Raw genomic sequence first — 24,347 nt, 5'->3', positions numbered from 1 at the left:
TCTAGCAATCAGAACCCAACAACACATTAAAAAGATCATACACCATGACCAAGTGGGCTTTATCCCAGGGATGCAAGGATTCTTCAATATCCGCAAATCAATCAATGTAATACACCACATTAACAAATTGAAAAGTAAAAACCATATGATTATCTCAATAGATGCAGAGAAAGTCTTTCACAAAATTCAACATCCATTTATGATAAAAACTCTCCAGAAAGCAGGAATAGAAGGAACATACCTCAACATAATAAAAGCTATATATGACAAACCCACAGCAAACATTATCCTCAATGGTGAAAAATTGAAAGCATTTCCTCTAAAGTCAGGAACGAGACAAGGGTGCCCACTTTCACCATTACTATTCAACATAGTTTTGGAAGTTTTGGCCACAGCAATCAGAGCAGAAAAAGAAATAAAAGGAATCCAAATTGGAAAAGAAGAAGTAAAACTCTCACTATTTGCAGATGACATGATCCTCTACACAGAAAACCCTAAAGAGTCCACCAGAAAATTACTAGAACTAATCAATGACTATAGTAAAGTTGCAGGATATAAAATCAACACACAGAAATCCCTTGCATTCCTATACACTAATAATGAGAAAACAGAAAGAGAAATTAAGGAAACAATTCCATTCACCATTGCAACGGACAGAATAAAATACTTAGGAATATATCTACCTAAAGAAACTAAAGACCTATATATAGAAAACTATAAAACACTGGTGAAAGAAATCAAAGAGGACACTAATAGATGGAGAAATAGACCATGTTCATGGATCAGAAGAATCAACATAGTGAAAATGAGTATACTACCCAAAGCAATTTATAGATTCAATGCAATCCCTATCAAGCTACCAACAGTATTCTTCACAGAGCTAGAACACATAATTTCACAATTTGTATGGAAATACAAAAAACCTCGAATAGCCAAAGCGATCTTGAGAAAGAAGAGTGGAACTGGAGGAATCAACCTACCTGACTTCAGGGTCTACTACAAAGCCACAGTTATCAAGACAGTATGGTACTGGCACAAAGACAGAAATATAGATCAATGGAACAAAATAGAAAGCCCAGAGATAAATCCACGCACATATGGACACCTTATCGTTGACAAAGGAGGCAAGAATATACAGTGGATTACAGACAATTTCTTTAACAAGTCGTGCTGGGAAAACTGGTCAACCACTTGTAAAAGAATGAAACTAGAACACTTTCTAACACCACACACAAAAATAAACTCAAAATGTATTAAAGATCTAAACGTAAGACCAGAAACTATAAAACTCCTAGAGGAGAAGATAGGCAAAACACTCTCCGACATACATCACAGCAGGATCCTCTATGACCAAACTCCCAGAATATTGGAAATAAAAGGAAAAATAAACAAATGGGACCTAATTAAAATTAAAAGCTTCTGCAGAACTAAGGAAACTATTAGCAAGGTTAAAAGGCAGCCTTCAGAATGGGAGAAAATAATAGCAAATGAAGCAACTGACAAACAACTAATCTCAAAAATATACAAGCAACCCCTACAGCTCAACTCCAGAAAAATAAATGACCCAATCAAAAAATGGGCCAAAAAACTAAATAGACATTTCTCCAAAGAAGAGTTACAGATGGCTAACAAACACATGAAAAGATGCTCAACATCACTCATTATCAGAGAAATGCAAATCAAAACCACTGTGAGGTACCATTTCACACCAGTGAGAATGGCTGCAATCCAAAAGTCTACAAGCAATAAATGCTGGAGAGGGTGTGGAGAAAAGGGAACCCTCTTACACTGTTGGTGGGAATGCAAACTAGCACAGCCACTATGGAGAACAGTGTGGAAATTCCTTAAAAACCTGGAAATAGAACTGCCTTATGATCCAGCAATCCCACTGCTGGGCATACACACTGAGGAAACCAGAAGGGAAAGAGACACATGTACCCCAATGTTCATCGCAGCACTGTTTATAACCAGGACATGGAAGCAACCTAGATATCCATCAGCAGATGAATGGATAAGAAAGCTGTGGTACATATACACAATGGAGTATTACTCAGCCATTAAAAAGAATACATTTGAATCAGTTCTAATGAGGTGGATGAAGCTGGAGCCTATTATACAGAGTGAAGTAAGCCAGAAAGAAAAACACCAATACAGTATACTAACGCATATATATGGAATTTAGAAAGATGGTAACAATAACCCTGTGTATGAGACAGCAAAAGAGACACTGATGTATAGAACAGTCTTATGGACTCTGTGGGAGAGGGAGAGGGTGGGAAGATTTGGGAGAATGGCATTGAAACACGTATAATATCATGTATGAAATGAGTCACCAGTCCAGGTTCGATGCACAATACTGGATGCTTGGGGCTGGTGCACTGGGACGACCCAGAGGGATGGTATGGGGAGGGAGGAGGGAGGAGGGTTCAGGGTGGGGAACACAGGTATACCTGTGGTGGATTCATTTTGATATTTGGCAAAACTAATACAATTTGTACAGTTTAAAAATAAAATAAAATTAAAAAAAAATAAGTTATTGAATGAATGGGCAAGTGAAGAGACAGTAAATTCAGGAAACTATGGCTTAACATTTCTATTGCCTCTTCTCACTTAAAACCAGAGAGGAACTAGTCATCTTTAGACTGACTTTTGGTCTCTAATCTCTGTTCCACAAACAGTTTAAGTGGACTCATAGTGGCCCATGCCATGTGTCTGAGGTGACACACCAAGTATGCTATTCTCCATTTTATATGGTACTCAGTTGAAAAAAGGGAATATGAGCAGGGGCACAGTTGAAAATCATTTGGAACCTGGAATCAGAGCTTGTCAACTCTGCACTGAGTAGCAAGTGGTTGGAATGAGAGCAGGACTCCCTCTGGTGGTGCTTGCAAGCTTCACATTTTATTAGAAACCATTTTGATAAATGGGTTTCTCAGGTGGCACTAGTGATAAAGAACCCATCTGCCAATGCAGGTGACAAAAGAGACATGGGTTCAGTCTCTGGGTCAGGAAGATCCCCTGGAGGAGGGCACGGCGACCCACTCCAGTATTCTTGCCTGGAGAATCCCATGGACAGAGGAGCGTGGCAGGCTGCAGTCCATAGAGTAGTAAAAAGTCAGACACTATTGATGCAACATAGCACAGAGCACATTGAGATGAAGTCTGGTTGATGGATGAGTCTAGGTATTCTTTTGCTCCTGGTCATAATACTAAAATCTCCTTCTTAATTTATATTCATATAAATTTCTCAACACAGTGCAAAATTTGCAGAATTTAAGCAATTTTATAAAAATATGGAGCTGACTGAAAAGACTGAAAGTCACTCAGTAGTGCCTGAGTCTTTGAACCACATGGACTATACAGTCCATGGAATTCTACAAGTCAGAATATTGGAGTAGGTAGCCCTTCCCTTTTTCAGGGGATCTTCCCAACCCCAGGATCGAACCCAGGTGTCCCGCATTCAGGCAGTTTCTTTACCAGCTGAGCCACCAGGGAAGCCCAAAAGATACTTGATTACACATACATTTTGAAATTTTACCTCCTTTTGCAGTGTTGACTGGAAAAAAATATGCATAACCTAAAAGCTGAGAGTTAGGTTTTATTTGATGGGAATATTAGGACTTGAGCCAAGAGGCAGCATCTCTGGTGACCCCGGAGAGAGCTGACTCCAAGGAGGTAGCATCACCAATTCAATGGACATGAATTTGAGCAAACTTTGGGAGTAGTGGAGGACAGAGGAGCCTGGCATGCTTCAGTCTGTAGGGTTGCAGAGTTGGACACAACTTAGTGAATGAACAGCATCAACAACGATTGTAACAGGTATGAGGTGGGATTTTGATTTGTATTTCCTGATGCTTGGTGACATGAAGTCTCTTTTCATGTACCTGTTGGCCATTTGCACGTCTTCTTTGGGAAAATATCTATTCAGTACCTCCGGTCATTTAAAAAAATTGATATTGAGTAATGAGTATATTTGTATATTAATGCCTTATCAGATATGTACTTTTCAAAAATATTTTCCAATTTTGTAGGTTCCTTTTCAGAAGTTTTTGAGCTTGGTACAACCCTACCTGTTGAGCTTTGCATTGGTTCCTTGTATTTTTGGTGTCATATCCCAATATTTGTTTCTCAGACCCTTGTCAAAGAACTTTTCCTCCTGTTTTAAGATAGCAGCTTTATGGTTTCAGGTCTCATGTTTAAGTCTTTAGTCTATTTCTTAGTCTACACTTTATCAAGGGCTGAGTATGGGAATGAAAGCAACCAGGCAACTATTTTTTTTTAAACTTTTTACTTTATATTGGGGTATAGATGATTAACAATGTTGCAATAATTTTAGGTGACCAGAGAAGGGACTTAGCCTTACATATACATGTATTCATTTCCCACATAACATTAAGCAGAGTTCCATGTGCTATACAGTAGATCTTGTTGGTTATCCAACAAGATTTTAATATAGCAGTGTGTACATGTCAATCCCAAACTCCCTAAACTATCCCTCCCCCAATCCTTCTCCTTGACAACTATAAGTTCATTTTATAAGTCTGTGAGTATCTTTCTGTTTTGTAAGTTCATTTGTAACATTTCTTTTCAGATTTCATATATAATGGATGCCTTATGATATTTCTGCTTCTCTGTTTGACTTATTTTACTGAGGATGACAATCTCTAGATTCATCCATGTTGCTGCAAATGACATTATTTTATTCTTTTTAATGACAGAGTGATATTCCATTGTATATATGTACCTAATCTTTATCCATTCCTCTATCGATGGGCATTTAATTGTTTCCATACCTTGGCTATTGTAAACAGTGTTACAATGACAGTGCATGTATCCTTTTGGATCATGCTTTCCTCTGGATACATGCTAAGGAGTAGACTGCAGGGTCATATGGTAGCTTTAATTTTAGATTTTTAAGGAAATTTCATAAGATTCTCCACAGTGGTTGTACCAAGTTAAATTCCCAATAATGTGACTAATTTTAAAGATGATGAAAAATAGAGAATTATGTCATGGAATCAAAAATTTTCAGAAATATCTCAGTTGTATAATATGAAGCAGGTAGCAGTTGCTATATTCCTAATTCCATAAATATTCCACTGTTAAATGAGCTAAAATGGATGAAGGCAAATGACTTGCCATGGCTTTAGGTAAAAAGTGATGCTGAGGCTGGACGGATAGTAAAATCCAAGTGTTACTGGACTCAAACATAAAACGAAGGGGTGCATGTTTTGATACAATTCCAATTATTGAATAGCTTCTATAGCAAGATAAAACTATAAAATTTTGCACCAAAATAGAGTAAAAATTCTGAATATCTACAAAATAATATGGATACTATGAATAGACTTGTTATTCTTGTAGCTATGCACAACCTGTGAAACAGTTAAATTCAATCTTTCAGTATAGCTTTTGAATTAAAATAATAAATTTCAATATATACCTTATAGCTTTATTCTCACTGAAGATTTCACCAGTTTTATTCTTGGCACGACTTATTTCTAATTTGTAAACTGGTATAAAATCACTTGAAAACAATTTTGATCTGACATGCTAAATTGTGAATTGTTGTTTTGTCACAGGGGAAGCTCATCATAACTCTTTTGTGCTGGAATAAACTGGAGGAGTTCCATCTAGGGGCATAAGGCCTTTAGCTACTCCCTTTTTTGCTTCTTTCCTGTTTTAGCAAACTTGCGGTAACAAAGGAGAAAGCATTTTGTGGTGACAAATACAACAGTTGCCACACAGGCCAGCAGGAACCCAATCACATCCAGAGAGTGGTACTGGAACCAGGTGAGGTTGTGGGCAGCTGGCCTCAGGTGCTTGGCTCCTTTGTGGCGCATGACAAACTCAATCCAGAAGACTGCTCGGTCCAGGGGCTTTATAGGCTGATTGTGTTGAATGGTGGATAACCACATAGCCTTCTCTTTGTAGCTAAAGGAAAAGCAAAGAAACATCAATTTATAAAATGACCTAGCTTGTGGGGCAATTGTTGTATTTGTTATCACCAAATGTAGTGAAACAAATATACTCACGCAGGATTGTTAATGACTTCCTTCAGTGCATTGAGCAGATCTCTTGATGACATTGTTTCCAAGTCCACTCTGACAGCTGCTCCCTTGGCTTTCACTCGGGCAATGTTATCAGGTTGATCAGCAAACAAAGGAAGGCCCACCATAGGGATCCCATGGTAGATGGCCTCATAAATGCCATTGGTACCACCATGAGTTATAAAGGCTTTGGTTTTTGGGTGACCTAGAATTGAGTGAATTTCAGTAAAATTATTAATTAAAAGTCTTAAAAATAAAATGAGAAATGAGCATTATAAAGCAACTGAAATAAGCAGTGTCTTTTAGATAACATATGAAACTGTATTCAAACTGCTTAAAAATCCCTAAGTCTGCTGGAGAGGTAAGTGAAGACTTCATAAGGAGAGATGTCACTTGAACTTCACAAATGAATCCAAGATTGGTAGGTGAAAAACCTGAAAGGGAATTCTGGGTAAAAGAAAACATTTTTGCAACAAAAACAGGGAGGGCATGTCAGAAATATAATCTCTAAAACAATAATGAAGCCATTTAGTCTGATAGGAAGTGTGTCAAGGAAACAAGAAGGGTAAATGGTAGTGGCAGTGGAACCAGAGGAAGGAAAAGCTACAATTTATCTTGAAATGTGTGACCACTTGATGTAAAAGATATGGATGTTTTATGATAGAAAATGGAATGCCACAGGTAATAAAAAGAGGAACTCTTATTTTTAAGTATCATTTAAAACATCCCTAAGGAGCGCTCAAAATTCTCCAAGGCAGGCTTCAGCAATGCGTGAACTGTGAACTTCCAGATTATTAAGCTGGTTTTAGAAAAGGCAGAGGAACCAGAGATCAAATTGCCAACATCTGCTGGATCATCGAAAAAGCAAGAGAATTCCAGAAAAACATCTATTTCTGCTTTATTGACTATGCCATAGCCTTGGACTGTGTGGATCACAATAAACTGTGGAAAATTCTGAAAGAGATGGGAATACCAGACCACCTGATATGCCTCTTGAGAAACCTGTATGCAGGTCAGGAAGGAACATTTAAAACTGGATATGGAACAACAGACTGGTTCCAAATAGGAAAAGGAGTACATCAAGGCTGTATATTGTCACCCTGCTTATTTAACTTATATGTAGAGTATATCATGAGAAACACTGGGCTGGATGAAGCACAAGTTGGAATTAAGATTGCCGAGAGAAATACCAAATACCTCATATATGCAGATGACACCACCCTTATGGCAGAAAGTGAAGAAGAATTAAAGAGTCTCTTGATGAAAGTGAAAAAGATGGCTTAAAGCTCAACATTCAGGAAAGTAAGATCATGACATCTGGTCCCATCACTTCATGGGAAATAGATGGGGAAACAGTGGAAACAGTGTCAGACTTTATTTTGGGGGGCTCCAAAATCACTGCAGATGGTGATTGCAGCCATGAAATTAAAAGACACTTACTCCGTGGAAGGAAAGTTATGACCAACCTAGGTAGCATGTTAAAAAGCAGAGACATTACTTTGTCAACAAAGGTCTGTTTAGTCAAGGCTATGGTTTTTCCAGTGGTAATGTATGGATGTGAGAGTTGGACTATGAAGAAAGCTGAGTGCTGAAGAATTGATGTTTTTGAACTGTGGTACTGGAGAAGACTCTTGAGTGTCCCTTGGACTGCAAGGAGATCTAACCAGTCCATCCTAAAGGAGATCAGTCTTGAATATTCGTTGGAAGGGCTGATGTTGAGGCCGAGACTCCCATACTTTGGCTGCCTGATGCGAGGAGCTGACTTATTGGAAAAGATTCTGATGCTGGGAAAGATAGAGGGCAGGAGGAGAAGGGGACCATAGAGGATGAGACGGTTGGATGGCATCACCGACTCAATGGACATGAGTTTGGGTAAACTCCAGGAGTTTGTGATGGACAGGAAGGCCTGGCATGCTGCGGTTCATGGGGTCACAAAGTGTCGGACATGACTGAGTGACTGAACTGAACTGAACGGAAGGAATGGAAAAGATAGGTGTAAGGAGGGAATTCAGAGACAGAACAGTGCACAGAGTTACTTAAAATTTCACAGTGAAAAGTAATTATAGCCAAAGTAAACATATCTTGCTTCTGGATGTGAAGGACGTGACCATGTATAACACAATGCTGTTAAATTTTCTCCTTTCTTTCCGCCCCCACCCCCCCCCCCCGCCCCCGCCTCTGGGGTTGGAAATAACAATGAAGGAATAAAGTTTTCTTACTTAAACTCAAAGGAATGTTGGATGTTTGTTTCTTATTGAAGTAGTATCACTCTGCTTACCTGTTACTCATGTTTTCAATATTTTTCTGCCAAGTCTTACCAAGAAGGTCGTTTTGGGGGATCCACTTATACAGACGGGTATTGGGCCCTAGGGTATCTGGTTTCTTGCCATCATATCTCCATAGAACCTGTTAAGGTAAAGGAAATACCTTATTCCATGAATTAAACCTCAGAGTCATAGTGTTAAAATTTTAAGCAAATAAAATTTAAATGCCTCTGTATAACAGATAAATAAATCTGAACATAAGGCCTTAATTGATAATAACTGCTAATATACTACTTAATAGCAACACCCACAGTTGATGTGCTCATTTTTAGGTTCATTCTGAGATGGAATGCAATCATGTCACATATGATGACATAGACAAATAGGTTTTCAATGACAAATTCAAATATTTAAGAAATTTTTAGATGATCTTATTTCTAGTGCAGAAAGACTATGGCAAATTACTAATAAACCACATATTTTTGTTTTAGTTTGTATTCTAAATCTCATTTTCAAATGTATTCACCAATTTCTTTTTAACTGTTATGGAAGTGCTTACTTATATCCAAATGTTAATACAATTTATTTTATTAGAATTTTACAATTTTTGATTGCAAAGAACAAAATGCACGCAATGTGCAAATTAAGAGAAATGCTCTGCTTATTTATAGTTTATTAATAATAAGTTAATTAGGGCTGTCTAGAAAATATAACTTCATTCATATTACAAATTGTTAAACACTACTTCCAAAAAGAATGACAACTGGAATTTTTTTTTACATAAATCCAGATTATTGGAGAAAGAAATGGCAACTGACTCCAATAATCCCACCTGGAGTATCCCATGGACAGAAGCAAGGCGGGCTACAGTCCATGGGATCATAAGAGTCGGACACGACATTGACTAAACCACCACCACCAGATTATTACCACTATTATCATACTAGGCTTGGAAATGTTTTACCTTTAGAAAAAAAGAGTCGGCTGGTAATTTGTAAGGGACAACAAGGCTGTTGAAAAAGTTTCAAAACTGTGTCACTAAAGTTATTCAACTGACCCTGAATGCTTCAACAATGAAGCAGAAAGCACCAACAGCATTGATTAATATGGTCTCTAGGTATCGTAGCAAAGTAAGGACCAGTTTTGTAATTCCAAGCTATTCTCATAATAGATTATAATTTATTAGTGTTTAACTTTTATTTGCTCTGTGAATGTAAAGTAACTTAGTTTTTCAGCAAAAAATTAGCATAAACAATTAAGAGAAGCCAACCTTTCTCTGACTAGCAACCTAGAAAGCAAACTGATTAGATCTGTTCCAAAACTTAGGGAATGTAAAAGGGACCAGGAATTCCTGGCAAGCACAAACTGCAAGAATCACTCCAAACTTTTATCAATATTGCTTAATATTATTGAGAGGCTACATATACCATGAAAATTCAACTCCTGAGAACATCTGTGTGTCGTGTCTTCAGGAGTCCTTCAGGAAAATGGGCAAATAACAAGACATAATTTAGTGATTTCTTTTCCTGTCCACACTACCATTACAATACCAAAATTCATACTGCATCTCTTAAATATTTTTCTTTGTGATTACAGTGTTAATCCAAATTTAATGTCAGTTGAAGACATTCTATGTACTGTTCTACCATCTACCATATATATTTTGTCTCTCTCTCTATATATATATATAATCAGATAATTTGGAGATATCTTAATAGTTTGTCCTTCTTGCATAATATATCTGTAATCAGGTTTTTTACAGAACTTAATAGTTTCCTTAAGTACTCATCCACTATTAAGTTACTTTACGTACTTTTTGTGGAATCTGGGCAAGAGCTGATGCAATTACACTGACTTTTTCTTCTGTTATGTTACTGATCATTGACCCCAAAGTAAACACCACAATACCATTTTCTCCAGAGCTCTGAACAAACTCTTCCATTTCCTGTGAAAAAGAATTTACTTCATCACAAATGAGCAACAACAGCATAGCAAACAGTATTGAAAGGTTTGCCAAAAAAGAAAAAAAAAAACAACTAAAGAGACAAAATCAGATATAGTCTAGAAATCATTAGTCACTTTTTTTAATATCATGGTAAAATGAATACAACATAAAATTTTACCATCTTAATCATTCCTATGTGTATGGTTCGGTAATGTTAATTATATTCACATTGTGCACCAATCTCCAGAACTTTTTCATCTGGCAAAGATGGAAATTTGTACCCATTAAGAAACTCCATTTTCATCTTTCCTCAGTCCCTGGAAACCACTACTCTACTCTCTATTTGCACAGATTAGTCTAGATACTTTTTTCAAGTTGAATTGTACAGTCTGTCTTTTCACCTCTGGTTTAATTAACTTAGCATAAGATTCATTCATGTTGTGACATGTGTTCAAATTTTCCTTTAAAGACTAAGTAATACTCCATCTTTTTGTATCTACAAAATTTTATTTATTCTGTTTATGGACATTCAGTTGCTTCAACCTCTTGGCTTTTATGAATATGGTGTGAAAATATCTCATTGGGATCTTCATTTCAATTATTTTCGATATATAACCAGAAGAGGAGTTGTCAAATCATATGTATCAGTGCTAGGCTTCAACAGCACATGAAATGAGAACTCCCAGGTGTACAGGCTGGATTAGAAAAGGCAGAGAAACCAGAGATCAAATTGCCAACATCTGTTGGATTGTAGGAAAAACAAGGGAATTCCAGTGAAACATCTACTTCTGCTTTATTGACCATGCTAAAGCCTTTGACTGTGTGGATGACAACATACTGTGGAAAATTCCTAAAGAGATGGGTATACTGCCTTACCTACATTCTGAGAAACCTGTATGCAGGACAAGAAGCAACAGTTAGAACTGGACATGGAACAACGAACTGGTTCAAAATTGGGAAAAGACTAACTCAAGACTGTATCTAGTCACTCTGCTTATTTAAGTAATAGACAGAGTATACCATGCAAAATGATAGGCTGGATGAAACATAAGCTGGATGTGTCATAAGCTATTGATATTGGGAGAAATATCAACAACCTCAGATATGCAGATGACACCACCCTAGTTACAGAAAGTGAAGAGGAGCTAAAGAGCCTCTTGAGAGTGAAAGAGGAGAGGGAAAACACTGGCTTAAAATGCAGCATTCAGAAAACTAAGATCAGGGTATTTGGTCCCATCACTTCATGGCAAATAGATGAGGAAACAATGGAAACAGTGAGAGACTTTATTTTGGGAGGCTCCAAAATCACTGTGAACAGTTACTGTAGCTATGAAATTAAAAGATGCTTGGAAGGAAAGCTGTGACCAACTTAGCATATTCAAAAGCCAAGACATCACTTTGCTAACAAAGGTCCATACACTCAAAATATGGTTTCTCCAGTAGTCATGTATTGATGAGAGAGTTGCATTATCAAGAAGGCTGAGCACCAAAGAACTGATTCTTTAAACTGTGGTGCTGGAAAAGACTGTTGAGAGTTCCCTGGATGGCAAGGAGATCAAACCAGTCAATCCTAAAGGATATCAATCCTGAATATTCATTGGAAGGTCTGATGCTTGGGCCAAAACTTTGGCCAGCTGATGTGAAGAGTTAATTCAATGGAAACGACCCTGATGCCGGGAAAGATTGAGGGTGGTGGGAAGGAATGACAGAGGATGAGCTGGTTGGATAACATCATTGACTCAATGAACATGAATTTGAGCAAGCTCCAGGAGATAGTGAAGGACAGGGAAGCCTGGCATGCTGTAGTCCGTGGGGGTGGCAAAGAGTCAAACACAATATAGCAACTGAATAGAAAGAGTAACCTGTATTGACAGGTTTAAATTAAGAAGTGTGTATTATTCTTACCACATACTATATAGTTAGTATATAAAGTGATTTCCTTCCTGCCCTCTTGATTCTGGAACATGCTAACTTCACATCTTTGACTTTGGTCAGTTGTGGTACTCAATATTAAACACCAAAAATTCATTTTAGAAAATTTTGAGGAAACTCCATACTGTTTCTGAAGGTGAAAGTGTTAGTTGCTCAGGCCTGTTTGACTCTTTATGACCCCATGGACTGTAGCCTACCAGGCTCCTCTGTCCATGGAGTTCTCCAGGCAAGAACACCAGAGTGGTTTGTCATGTACTTCTCCAGGGGATCTTTCCTACCCAAGGATCAAACCTGGGTCTCCCCCATTGCAGGCAGGTCCTTTGCCATCTGAGCTACCATGGAAGCCCCTACTGTTTTTAGTAATACCTGTCTTTTTTAGCAGATGACATCCCTGAAGTCCTTGGGAAGGAAATGGATGAGATGAGATCAATTTCTTCTATTATGTGTATTTGTACAAACGTGTTTGTGTATAAGCGGGAAATGAGATAGAGCCAATACACAGTGGTGACAAGGAGATACTGTGAAACAATATTATAGAGAGACTCTTCATCAGTTATGTTATTAATTACTAATCGATTCTTGGAAATTTACAGTGCAGGGTTCATTTCACCTCTAATTCTTTATTACTATAGATTTACTAAATCATTTATTTATTTCAGACAGACTTTCTGAAGAATTATTTTAAATTTTAGTTTATTCATTATGATTTCATTTTCCTTACTGTGAGCACTAAGAAAAATCCATGATTCAAATTTGTTTATGTCTGTCATTCTCTCATTTTCTTACATGAAACTTTGTCATAATTTCCCCAACTCTGTCTCGCTAAATTACTAATTACTGATATTGAAGAGTCTGGCTTGTAGTTTGAAAGTTCTATGAAACCGTCCTATGACTTTTATATATAACCCAGAGATATGCTTGAATAGCAAAGTCAGACATGATTTAGCAATTGAACAACAATAGCAATGCTGGAGCAGTTACATTTTTGAGTTACCATATTACTGGGTTTGTTTATATATGACATCCTTTGTCATGAACTAATATTGTATAATTGATGTCACAGTAGAATGTGCTATGTGTAACCACTGTGAGGGAACCTAACATCATTACCTCAGTCCCCCCAGGAGCACAGTGGGAGAAATACCCTTTGGCCTTCTGCAGTAGAGGTCTGGTCACATTTTAAGTTCACTTCAAACTAAATAAAGCTCCTCAGAAGTTCAGTTCAGTCACTCAGTCATGTCCGACTCTGTGACCCCATGGACTGCAGCATGCCAGCTCCTAGTGAATCCGTATTTTCCTGCAACTGTTTCTGAATTATTTTGTCTTGTGATTCTTGACTCCACTTCATTTTTTAAAATTGTTGCATTTTATTCTACTATTAACAGAGAAATTCCACATTTCTCAATATACTCTACTACAAAAAATATAAATGAGCAAAATTTTCCTGGATATCTGATGTAATCCATGCACTCAACTTTTCTTATTTCTTTCTTCTGTTCTAAATTCACTATTCTTTTCTCTCTTGAGATAATGACTGAACACCTCTATCATAGAATATATACTTTCTGATCTTAATTTTTGGCATAAATTTTTTTTCAAAACTATTTTTAACAGAAAAAAGAAACAAAAAAAATGTTCAGACTTTAATACTGCAGACTACATATTGTTTAGCACATTTTTCAGAATTTAATTTGACCCTAATGATATCAGTCACAGTGGTAAGGTCACTAAATTTTCCTATGTCTCACATAGTGCATCCAGGTAATGTATGCATTCTAGTGACCTATAGCAGGATTTAAAGTTACTTGTCTTCAGTGTTTCCTCTCAATGACTTGCTACCCAATGGTGCTTCATCTATACTCTGAAAAATGCATCTGTTTGTTATTATTATAATATATTCTCTTTTCACAAATTAATTACTGATATGTACTGGCTAGTCTCGTTCCCTGATAATTTTTATGAAAATAATACAGTCTTATTGCAAAAAAAAAAAAATGCAAAAGCATAGAAAATTAAAATAAGAATAGATTTACTAAACTCTCTATCCAGGAATTCCTTAGTTTCAAATTCACATGTTTTTATAAGAAATTGAAATATATCTTATACAGAAAATATTATATAATTTCAGAACTATAACTTAATTTGATACTTTATATTTTATAATGTGATTGCCATTTTATTATTCATTGAAACTCTATTATGTCTAGTAATTATCATTACTTTTTGTGGTGAGTATTATTAAGATATAGTCCCTTGGAAAATATGATTATAATATTATACTGTTGTGTATATTCACTGTTCTGTAGTTTATATCTCTAGGACTTATTTATTACAAGATGCAAACTTGTACTTTTAAATATCTCTCCTATTCTCTTGTCCTTTAGTCCTTGGTAATCTTTATATTACTTCTGTTTTTACAAGTTTGGCATTTTTAGATTCTGGGTCCAAGTGATATCATACATTGTTTTTTCTGTTTTTTCAAAAAGATAAATAAAACTGACAACATCTGACTGTATTTACCAAGGAAAAAGGATTCAAAACATGAAAATGAAATAGGAGACATTACAACTGATATGACAAAAATTTGTAGGCTCATAACAAACAACTATGATGAATTACATGATAACAAACTACACATTGGAGAAGAATAGACAGCTTCCTAGAAACACACAATCTAAATAACCAAGACTGAATCAGGAAGAAATAGAAAATCTGAACTGTCATAATGAGTAAAGATATTGAATCAGAAATCAAAAATCTCCTAGCACACAAAACTCAGAACCAGATGTGTTCACTGATAAATCATATGACTATTTAAAGAAAATTAATGTTAGTCCTTCAGAAAAATCTTTCACAAAATTAAGGGGTTGGAGGGAACGTTTTCAAACTCATTCTACAAGGCGAGCATTACCCTGATACTAAATAGATAAGCACATTACAAGAAAAAAACTACAGGCGAATATCCAGACTGAATGTATATGCAAAGATTATCACTAAAATATCAGCAAACTGAATTTAAGAATATATTTAAAAGATTATATACCATCACCAATGGAATATTTGTCTGGGATGTAATATGGTCCAATATACCTCCAAAATATTTGTAATACATTGCAATAATAGAATGAAATATAAAATAACTTGGTCATTTTAACAGATGTACAAAAAAAAAAAAAAGCATTTGAAAAGATTCAGCATTCTTTCATGATAGAAACCCTCATTTTTTAGGTATAGAGGGAACATACCTCAATGCCCAAAGCTAACACCAGAGAAGGCAATGGCAACCCACTCCAGTTCTTTTGCCTGGAAAATGCCATGGACAGAGTGGCCTGGTGGGCTGCGGTCCATGGGGTCGCTAGGAGTCAGACACGACTGAGCGACTTCACTTTATTTTTTCACTTTCATGCATTGGAGAAGGAAATGGCAACCCACTCCAGTGTTCTTGCCTGGAGAATCCCAGGGACGGGGGAGCCTGGTGGGCTACCGTCTATGGAGTCGCAGAGAGTTGGACACGACTGAAGCAACTTAGCAGCAGCAGCAAAGCTAACACTATCCTCAACAGTGAAAACTTGAAAGCTTTTTGTGCAAGACCAGGAACAAGAAAAGGATGCCACTCTTACATTGATTCAACACTGTACTAGAAATCCTAGTTAGAATAACTAGGCAACACAAAGAATAAAAGGCTTCTTAATCAGAAAGGAGGGCTTCTCAGTGGTAAAGAATCTTCCTGCCAATGCAGTAGATGTAGGAAACGCAGGTTCATCCCTGGGTCAGGAAGATTCCCTGGAAGTGGAAATGGCAATGCATACCAGTACTGTAGCCTGGAAAATTCCATGAACAGAGGAGGCTGGTTGAAGGGGGTAGCCTATAGTTCAGAGGGTTGCAAAGTCAGACACAACTGTGTACTTGAGCACACATGAATGCACAACAGAAAGAAAGAAGTAAAATTGTCAGTTTTTTTGCAGATGGCATAGATTTTAGCACAGAAAAAATAGATTTAACCACAAAACTGAGCTAACCAGCTATTCAGTAAAGTTGCATGATATAAAATCAATATAGAGAAATCAGTTACATTTGTATGTACTATGAATGGAAAAGCTACCCCATTTACAATAGGACTAAAAATAAGAAAATAACTAGAAATGTAACCAGTAAAGTGAAAGATCTTTACAGTGGTAACTCTAAGACTTTGTTGAAAGAAATAGAAGAAAACATAAATAAATGGAAAGATATCCTATGTTCATGGATCAGGATATTTATATTGTTAAAATATCCATGCTACCCAAAGCCAAAGGCATCACACCTCCAAATTTCAAATTATAGTACAAAATTGAAGTTGCTCAGTCGTGTCTGACTGTTGTGACCACATGGACTATAGCCTGCCAGGTTCTTGCATCCATGGGATTTTCCAGGAAAGAATACTGGAGTGGCTTGCCATTTCCTTCTCCAGAGGATCTTCCCAACCCAGGGGTCGAACCCGGGTCTCTAGCATTGAAGGCAGATTCTTCACCAGCTGAGCCACACGGGAAGCCCATCTACTTTGCTATGGTACAAAGGGATAGCATTTAAAGCAATATGGTACTGGCCTATAAATGCACACATACCAATGAAGCATAATACAGGGTCTAGAAAAAATCCCTGCATATATAGTGAACTAAAATTCAACAAAGGAGCCAAGATACCCAATAGGGAAAAGATAATCACTTCTTCTACTTTTGAAAAACCTGAGTAAACGTAGGCAAAAAAATGAAATGAGACCCCTATCTCACACCCTCAAAATATTACTTCAGATTTATCAAAGACTTAAGCATAACACCAGATACCATAATACTTTTAAAGAAAATGTAGAGATGATCTTCCTTAACAGTAGTCTTGAAAGTGATTGTTTTTGAATATGACATTAAAAAAAAATCAACAAGTGGGACTACATCAAACTTAAAAGCTTCTGCACAACAAAAGAAACAATCAACAAAATGAAAACACAAACTACAGAATGGGAGAAAAATTTCACAATTACACACTGAGTGAGGAACTAAGGTCCAAAATATATATAGCACTCACAAAACTCAGTAGCAACAAAAAAATCAATTAAAGAATAGGCAGATAAACAAAACAGACATTTTTCAAAAAGACATCCAATTAGGTAGTTATCAATATCACTAATTATCAGAGAAATGCAAATCAAAGTTAGAAAGTCTACACCAAGAAGAGAAAAATGTTAATGAGAATGTGAAGAAAAGTGAATGCTTTTACACTGGCAATGGGAATGTAAATTGGTTCCACCTTTACCAAAAACAAAATGAAATTTCCTCAAAAAATTAAAAATAGATCTACTGTATGATCCAGCAGTTCTACTTCTGTGTATATAACCAATGGAAATAAAAACAGGGTAGATGAAATACATGCACTCCCATGTTTAGTGCAACAATATTCACAATAATCAAGGGAACAACTTAAGTGCCCATCAATGGATGAATCAATAAAAATGATGTGATAAATATATACACAAACATGAACACATACACTCAGAATATAATATTAACACCAGTGAGAAAGAAGGAAATCCTGCCATTTTTAACAACCTGAATAAACATAGAGGACATTATGCTAAAATTTGTGTTTTCATTCTAATCTTTATTCTACTCCTATCATTAAATGTGCGTTTGATACATATATTTTGAAAATTGTAATTCCAGCTTATATTATGTTTTATCCTAGAAGAAAACTGTGATCTTATTATATTTATTTTTTCCAACTAAACCTCATAGCTGACAGTGTAATTAAGCATTCTTTGATGAAATCATTGTAATGTTATGATGTAAGCATTTATAAATTATTTAACCATTGCTTTATTTCTAGTGTTGACATTTTTGAATTGTTGCCCAAAATATTGTTAGGACATCTTGATTATTTTCTCTGTATAGTTTCATATAAGTATATTATGAACCCAAAATCTATAAGCATTTTTACTACTCGATGCATTTTGTCAAATATTCTAATTCTTTAAAAAGGGCAGAAATTTTCTAGAATCCAATAATTACTGGAAAAGTTAGTAGTGTGAATAAACAGTTTCCTTATGCGATTAAGTCCTTACAGTCATTAGTTGGAATTAAATATTGTTTCTTCAGCTTGATAATAATAGCAAATATTGCTAATTTATCATGATTATACTACTATTCATGTTTCCCTTCATTCTTCTTTCTCCTCTCCTAACCTCCCCTCTTACTAACATTATCACTTTCCTGAAATGAAAAAGTGGAAATTTAAAAAATAGGGTTAGATAGTACAGAACTTTCACTATCTTATCTCAGCCTTTGGACTCTGGGAAGGTTACTATAGGTAATCCAAACAGTTTGCAATTAAAACAGATATTACATGCTGCTATATCTAAAATGGATAACCAGCAAGGATCTAAATGATAACATAGGAAACTCTGCTTAATATTAAGTGGCAGCCTAGATGGGAAGGGAGTTTTTGGGAAAATGGAGACATGTATGTGCATGGCTGAGTCCCTTTCCAATAAAGTTGGAATCAGTTTAAAAAACAGAGAGAAAAAAAACAACAGATATTGAATTTTACCCTTGTAAAAGATATCAATTTCATTTTGCCACCAATAAAGACTAGACAAAAATGGTCTATTAAGGGTTCACAGGACCTCCCTGGTGGCCCAGTGTCTAAGAATCCTCCTGGCAGTGCAGGGAATGTGTGTTTGATCCCTGGTTTGGGACGATCTCACATGCCTCAGGGCATCCCCAGGGGCAACTAAGCACGAGCACCACAACTACTGACCCTGCAAGTCTAGAGCCTGCAAGCCACATCGCTGCAACTAGAGAAAGTCGGTGCAGCAACGAAGACCCGGTATGAATAACATTTGATTAATTTTTAAAAAGAGACCACAAAACAGTTGGCTAAAGATTACTTGCTTTCTATTTATGTCTTAAGTCAATTTAAAACAGACTAGATTCTTGCTTTCTTTCATAAGGGTTATTACCCTATAAATAGAATTCCTTATATTTTGAAACTACAGATGATTTTAGATTCAATTGGTAGAAATTGTGGGCCCCCCTTTTTTTTAAAAAAAAAATCTGTGCATTATTTATGGTTCTTATATATGCAGGGTAAATTTTCTCTGGGTACATTCTGTTAAGCATCTATGATGTTGAGACCTGTATTCCTTAAGGGAACTTTTACTGAGGTTTTCTAAAGGGTTCTGGATAAAACTCATGAGAGTCCCTTGGACTGCAAGGAGTCAATTCCAGTTAATCCTGAAGTCAATCAACCCTGAATATTCTTTGGAAGGACTGATGCTGAAGCTGAAACTCCAGTACTTTGGCTACCTGATGTGAAGAGCCAACTCATTAGAAAAGACCCTGATTCTGGGAAAGATTGAGGGCATGAAGAGAAGAGGATGACAGAGGATGAGATGATTGGATGGCATCACCTACTCAACGACATGAGTTTGAGGAAACCGCCAGGAGATGGTAAAGGACAGGGAAGCTTGGTGTGCTGCAGTCCGTGGGGTAGCAAAGAGTCAGACATGAATGAGCAATTGAACAATAAGAGGATTAGTGTAGGCAGAAAACATCTGTTCTATTATGATAGATGGAGTTATCTCTTTTATGCTGTAAGATGTAAACCACTGGGATTTCAAACAAAGAATGGTTTAAATGCTGATGTGAAAGCAAGTAAGGGTTGGATTTAGCTGCAAATTACTAAGGCAACATTTATATTGGTGAAGAAGATTTTTCATTTTATCTAGAGCACTGGTAAGGAGCCTCAATACTTACCAAAAAATTTTTACATCTTGCTCATCTGATTGCCAAAACCTTTAAATTCTTAATATTAAAAAAAGTTTAAATGTCAATTAAACTTTATTTAAAGTAAATTTTGTTGAATTTATTGAATTATATTTATTACCTTTTAATTAAGTTAACTTTTAAAATTTGCTTTTAAAAGATTCCATGGGATATCTATTCTCTGACAGTTTGCTGAATAATATAATCTTGATGATTAGGACTATCATTGCAATTTCAATTAGAAATTAGATCTATGTGGCTGGCACACATTGGATTATTGACAGTATGTTATAGTAACAAAATAAAAATAATAAAAATAATATTTCTTCTGGATCACTGAGTATGGGCCAATGACATTTTAGATATTTCACATGTATTAACACATTTTTTCCCTCAAGGACAACATGAGGTTGGTGTTATTATTATAAATTAGTGTGGTTATATCTCTATGAACATTTTTGTCTAGTTTTCCATCACTGCCTATATCTTGCAACAATCTACTAAATGGTGTCCCTTTCCACTCTTGCCCCTTTACAATCCAACCCTGTGACTATATCCTGTGATTGTTTTTTTAATGTGATCATCTCTCCCTTTTCTTCACCCTTTTAATTTTCTCCCTTATGTCCTACTAGATGTGCCAAACTTCTTATAATTATGTGTCTGGAACCTAACTCTCCAGCATTTTCTGCCTCTTTACTCAGCCTCTTCCTGTTTAGACTGAACTTGGACTTCTTGGGAACTGACACTCCTATGCTTTTCTTTTGTATCTTCCTCTACCTTCAGTTCAGTTCAGTTAAGTAGAGTTCAGTCACTCAGTCATGCCCAACTCTTTGTGACCCAATGGATTTCCTACTTTAGCATTCCAGTCCCCTATAATGAAAAGGATATCTTTTTTGAATGTTAGTTCTAGAAGATCTTGTAGGTCTTCATAGAACTGTTCAACTTCAGCTTCTTCAGCCTTACTGGTTGGGGCATAGACTTGGATTACTGTGATATTGAATGGTTGGAATATCAGAGATTGAACAGAGATCAATCAGAGGTTGATGGAAATAAACAGAGATCATTCTTGGAAATGAACAGAGATCATTCTGTCGTTAATGAGATTGTATCCAAGTATTGCATTTCGGACTCTTTTGTTGACTATGATGACTACTCCATTTCTTCTAAGGGATTCTTGCCTAAATAAGTAGATATAATGGTCATCTGAGTTAAATTCACCCATTCCCATCCATTTTAGTTTGCTGATTCCTAAAATGTTGATATTCCTTACCTTCAATTATTCCTGAGCATCCTTTAGATTTAACCTTAATTATCAATGTCTCCAAGATATTTACAGGAGAAATATTAATAACCTCAGATATGCAGATGACACCACCCTTATGGCAGAAAGTGAAGAAGAACTGAAGAGCCTCTTGAAGGTGAAAGAGGAGAGTGAGAAAGTTGGCTTAAAGCTCAACATTCAGAAAACTTAGATAATGGCATCTGGTCCCATCACTTCATGGCAAACAGGGAAACAGTGGCTGACTTTATTTTTCTGGGTGCCAAAATCACTGAAGATGGTGATTGCAGCCATGAAATTAAAAGACTCTTACTCCTTGGGCAGAAGGTTATGACCAAGCTCGACAGTATATTAAAAAGCAGAGATATTACTTCTCCAACAAAGGTCCATCTAGTCAAGGCTATGGTTTTTCCAGTAGTCATGTATGGATGTGAGAGTTGGACTATAAAGAAATCTGAGCACCAAAGAATTGATGCTTTTGAACTGTGGTTTTGGAGAAGACTCTTGAGAGTCCCTTGGACTTCAAGGAGATCCAACCAGTCCATTCTAAAGGAGATCAGTCCTGGGTTTTCATTGGAAGGAATGATGTTGAAGCTGAAACTCCAATACTTTGGCCACCTGATGCAAAGAGCTGACTCATTGGAAAAGACCCTGATGCTGGGAAAGATTGAGAGCAGGAGGAGAAAGGGATGATAGAGGATAAGATGGTTGGATGGCATCATCAACTCAATGGACATGGATTTGGGTGGACTCCGGGAGTTGGTGATTGAAAGGGAGGCCTGGTGCACTGCGGTTCATGGGGTCGCAAAGAGTTGGACATGACTGAGCGACTGAATTGACTGACAAGATATTTTCTATGATTCCTGCTGGATATTTCTTTGGTATTTTCATCTTTCCTTGTAGTAACACATTTTATTATTTGCTCTCATTCTGTCTTTCTAGGTAGAGTGTCAGGTGGCAGAAACTGTGCCCACACCATTCCTCTGGATTTTAGCACTATACTTGTCCCTTTTTATTTAATTCTTTAATGACTATTTGATTCTCTATTATGTACTGAATTATCAAGGCCTTAATTTAACTGACATAGTCTCAAAGTCTCCCAGGTATCCCACTTTATTTTGCAATGATAATGAAATTCAAGTACTTGTGTTGGTATGGAAATATATCAGTTTCTAACTGAAAGGTCACTTTATCCAGCTTCCCATATATGATTCACTGTAATCAAAATTCTAGAATTTTGTAAGATTATTCTTATTGAAAATGCAAAGTTAACAAAGCACAACAAAGAAGAGTAGGTGACCTGAGGCAGGGGTTTGGCAGGTTTGCAGTGGAGGCCTCCAACAAATTCAAAATTTGGCAGCACTGGGCGAGGAAATTCAAAATCCCAGTAGGTTCGAATGAGCCACATATCAGCTTTTCCAACTGTCTCTAATAATGTAGTGGGTCTTCCTTAAACGAAAAGCAAAAACAAAATAATAGCAAATATTAGATCAAATGAAAATATTACCATGTTAGGTAATATGGGGATAGGAATTTGGAATAATATAGAGAAAGATATTTGAAAGTGTATGTTCTTTGATAAAGCAAATATATATGTGTGTGTGTGTACATATAATATGATATGATATAATGAAATATGATCTGGAAATGTATGCATACATTGAATAATATAATATATATTATGGAAAATGAGCTACACAAGTAAAAACAATTTCTAAATGCTATCTAGATACTTGCACTACAAATGTGTTTGTAATCCCTTAATTTACTTGTCTTCATTTATCAAGATATTTTATGAGGTTTCCAGTGACGTTTTTAAGTTGAAAGATGAAGTTTCATGAGTTACGTATATAATTGTTTGGAGATATCCTAAGTGCTTCAATTTGTGGTTTACAATTTCCTGGAGTGTCCTGTACTAGTAAGGGGCCACAAGGTTCTACGTTACCCTATGATTTAAGTGTTTCCATAATATTTATGGGATTGATGGGTCATTTTGTATTTTCATTCCCTCATTTCCTTGTAAGAGACAAATCCTGTGGGTTTATGTTTATGTGGTCACCTTCGAAGTCACTTGGAAAATTAGGACTTCATGCTACCAACCAAAAAGATGACTTACCCAGTACTTCACTGTAAAACTCGTTCCATGTCTTCTCATCAAATATTTGGAACCAGAAGTCAAAATAAAGTACATATATCATATTTTTGACCCTTTCCATGAATGTCATGTGATCACTTAATGCTGAAAATATAACAGGCACATAGGATGGTGGGAATGAAAGTTTTCCACTATATTTTTCAAACAAATAGCCAGGCGAAAAACGGAGACTGTACACTAAAGGTATTCTAAGTACCTCAGTCAGCAGCTCACCACAGGGTCCAGCGGCATCTGCAAGAAGGACATCAAACCTTGATTCCTGTAGTTTTGTCATAAGTTTCTTTTTTGAAACAACTTCTTTACAGATTTTCATAAGCATTCCAGAAAATTCAAAAATTAAGCTTTTCAATTCTCCCAATGATGAAACATTTGTCCAAAATGAATTTTTTGCCATATAAGTCCATTTTTCAATCAAATTCTTGATAGCATTCTCAAAATCATCTTTAGTTAAAGATACAGGGAAAATCTCAAACTTAAAAGCAGATGGTTTGTTGGCATCAGTAATAGTGGAAGCTGAAGATATTAGAACAGTCACCTCATGACCCCTCATGACTAGTTCATCCAGAACTGCCTTCATATTCATCCAATGACTAAATTCCACTGGCCACACCAGCACCTTTCCACAAGTCCCAGAGCTAAAATAGCAAGTCAGCTGTAGTAGCAGCAGAAGTGAGAGCCATTTCATAGACATTTTGCTCACATGCAGTACTTAAAAAGTACTCTGTACTTTTGGTATTGTTCATGCTTATATCCAAGGAGAAATCAATCAGGAAGTTAAAAGTTAACTCCTAAAAAAAAAAAAAAAGTTAACTCCTACACTTCAAATAACTAAATTTTATGAGTAGTCAGCACCTATGGAAATTAATTGAAAGGGCAAAGTGTAGAACATTTCATGATAATAAAGTGTTTAATATTGTTTTGTCAGT

The 24,347-nt window shown here is 36.2% G+C and overlaps 1 protein-coding gene across 5 annotated transcripts; it reads right to left on the bottom strand.

The window, feature by feature from the left end:
* Nucleotides 1–4,276: 4,276 nt before the first annotated feature.
* On the bottom strand, nucleotides 4,277–24,160 carry LOC147370549 (UDP-glucuronosyltransferase 2B17-like). Of its 5 annotated transcripts, XM_086405528.1 has the most exons (7): nucleotides 23,618–23,707; nucleotides 23,383–23,505; nucleotides 22,567–22,715; nucleotides 10,128–10,259; nucleotides 8,369–8,456; nucleotides 6,036–6,255; nucleotides 4,277–5,934 (listed from the first exon to the last, which is right to left on the bottom strand). In XM_086405528.1, the coding sequence occupies exons 2-7, from the start codon at nucleotides 23,489–23,491 to the stop codon at nucleotides 5,655–5,657; spliced, it is 978 nt and encodes a 325-aa protein (XP_086261654.1). In that variant the 5' UTR covers nucleotides 23,492–23,505; nucleotides 23,618–23,707; the 3' UTR covers nucleotides 4,277–5,654. The 5 variants fall into 5 exon arrangements, 4 of the variants coding, with proteins under 4 accessions (XP_086261654.1, XP_086261652.1, XP_086261655.1 ...); XM_086405526.1 differs by having other exon boundaries at nucleotides 23,383–24,160; XM_086405529.1 differs by lacking the exon at nucleotides 23,383–23,505 and having other exon boundaries at nucleotides 23,618–23,724.
* Nucleotides 24,161–24,347: the final 187 nt, after the last annotated feature.

The sequence above is a fragment of the Bos grunniens genome, chromosome 6, assembly GCF_055505025.1.
Source record: "Bos grunniens cultivar Pamir isolate PY7600 chromosome 6, Bosgru_T2T1.0, whole genome shotgun sequence".
Classification (NCBI taxonomy): Eukaryota; Metazoa; Chordata; class Mammalia; order Artiodactyla; family Bovidae; genus Bos; species Bos grunniens.
The sequence above is the reverse complement of the archived record's forward strand: the minus strand, read 5'-3'. Positions and strand labels throughout refer to the sequence as shown.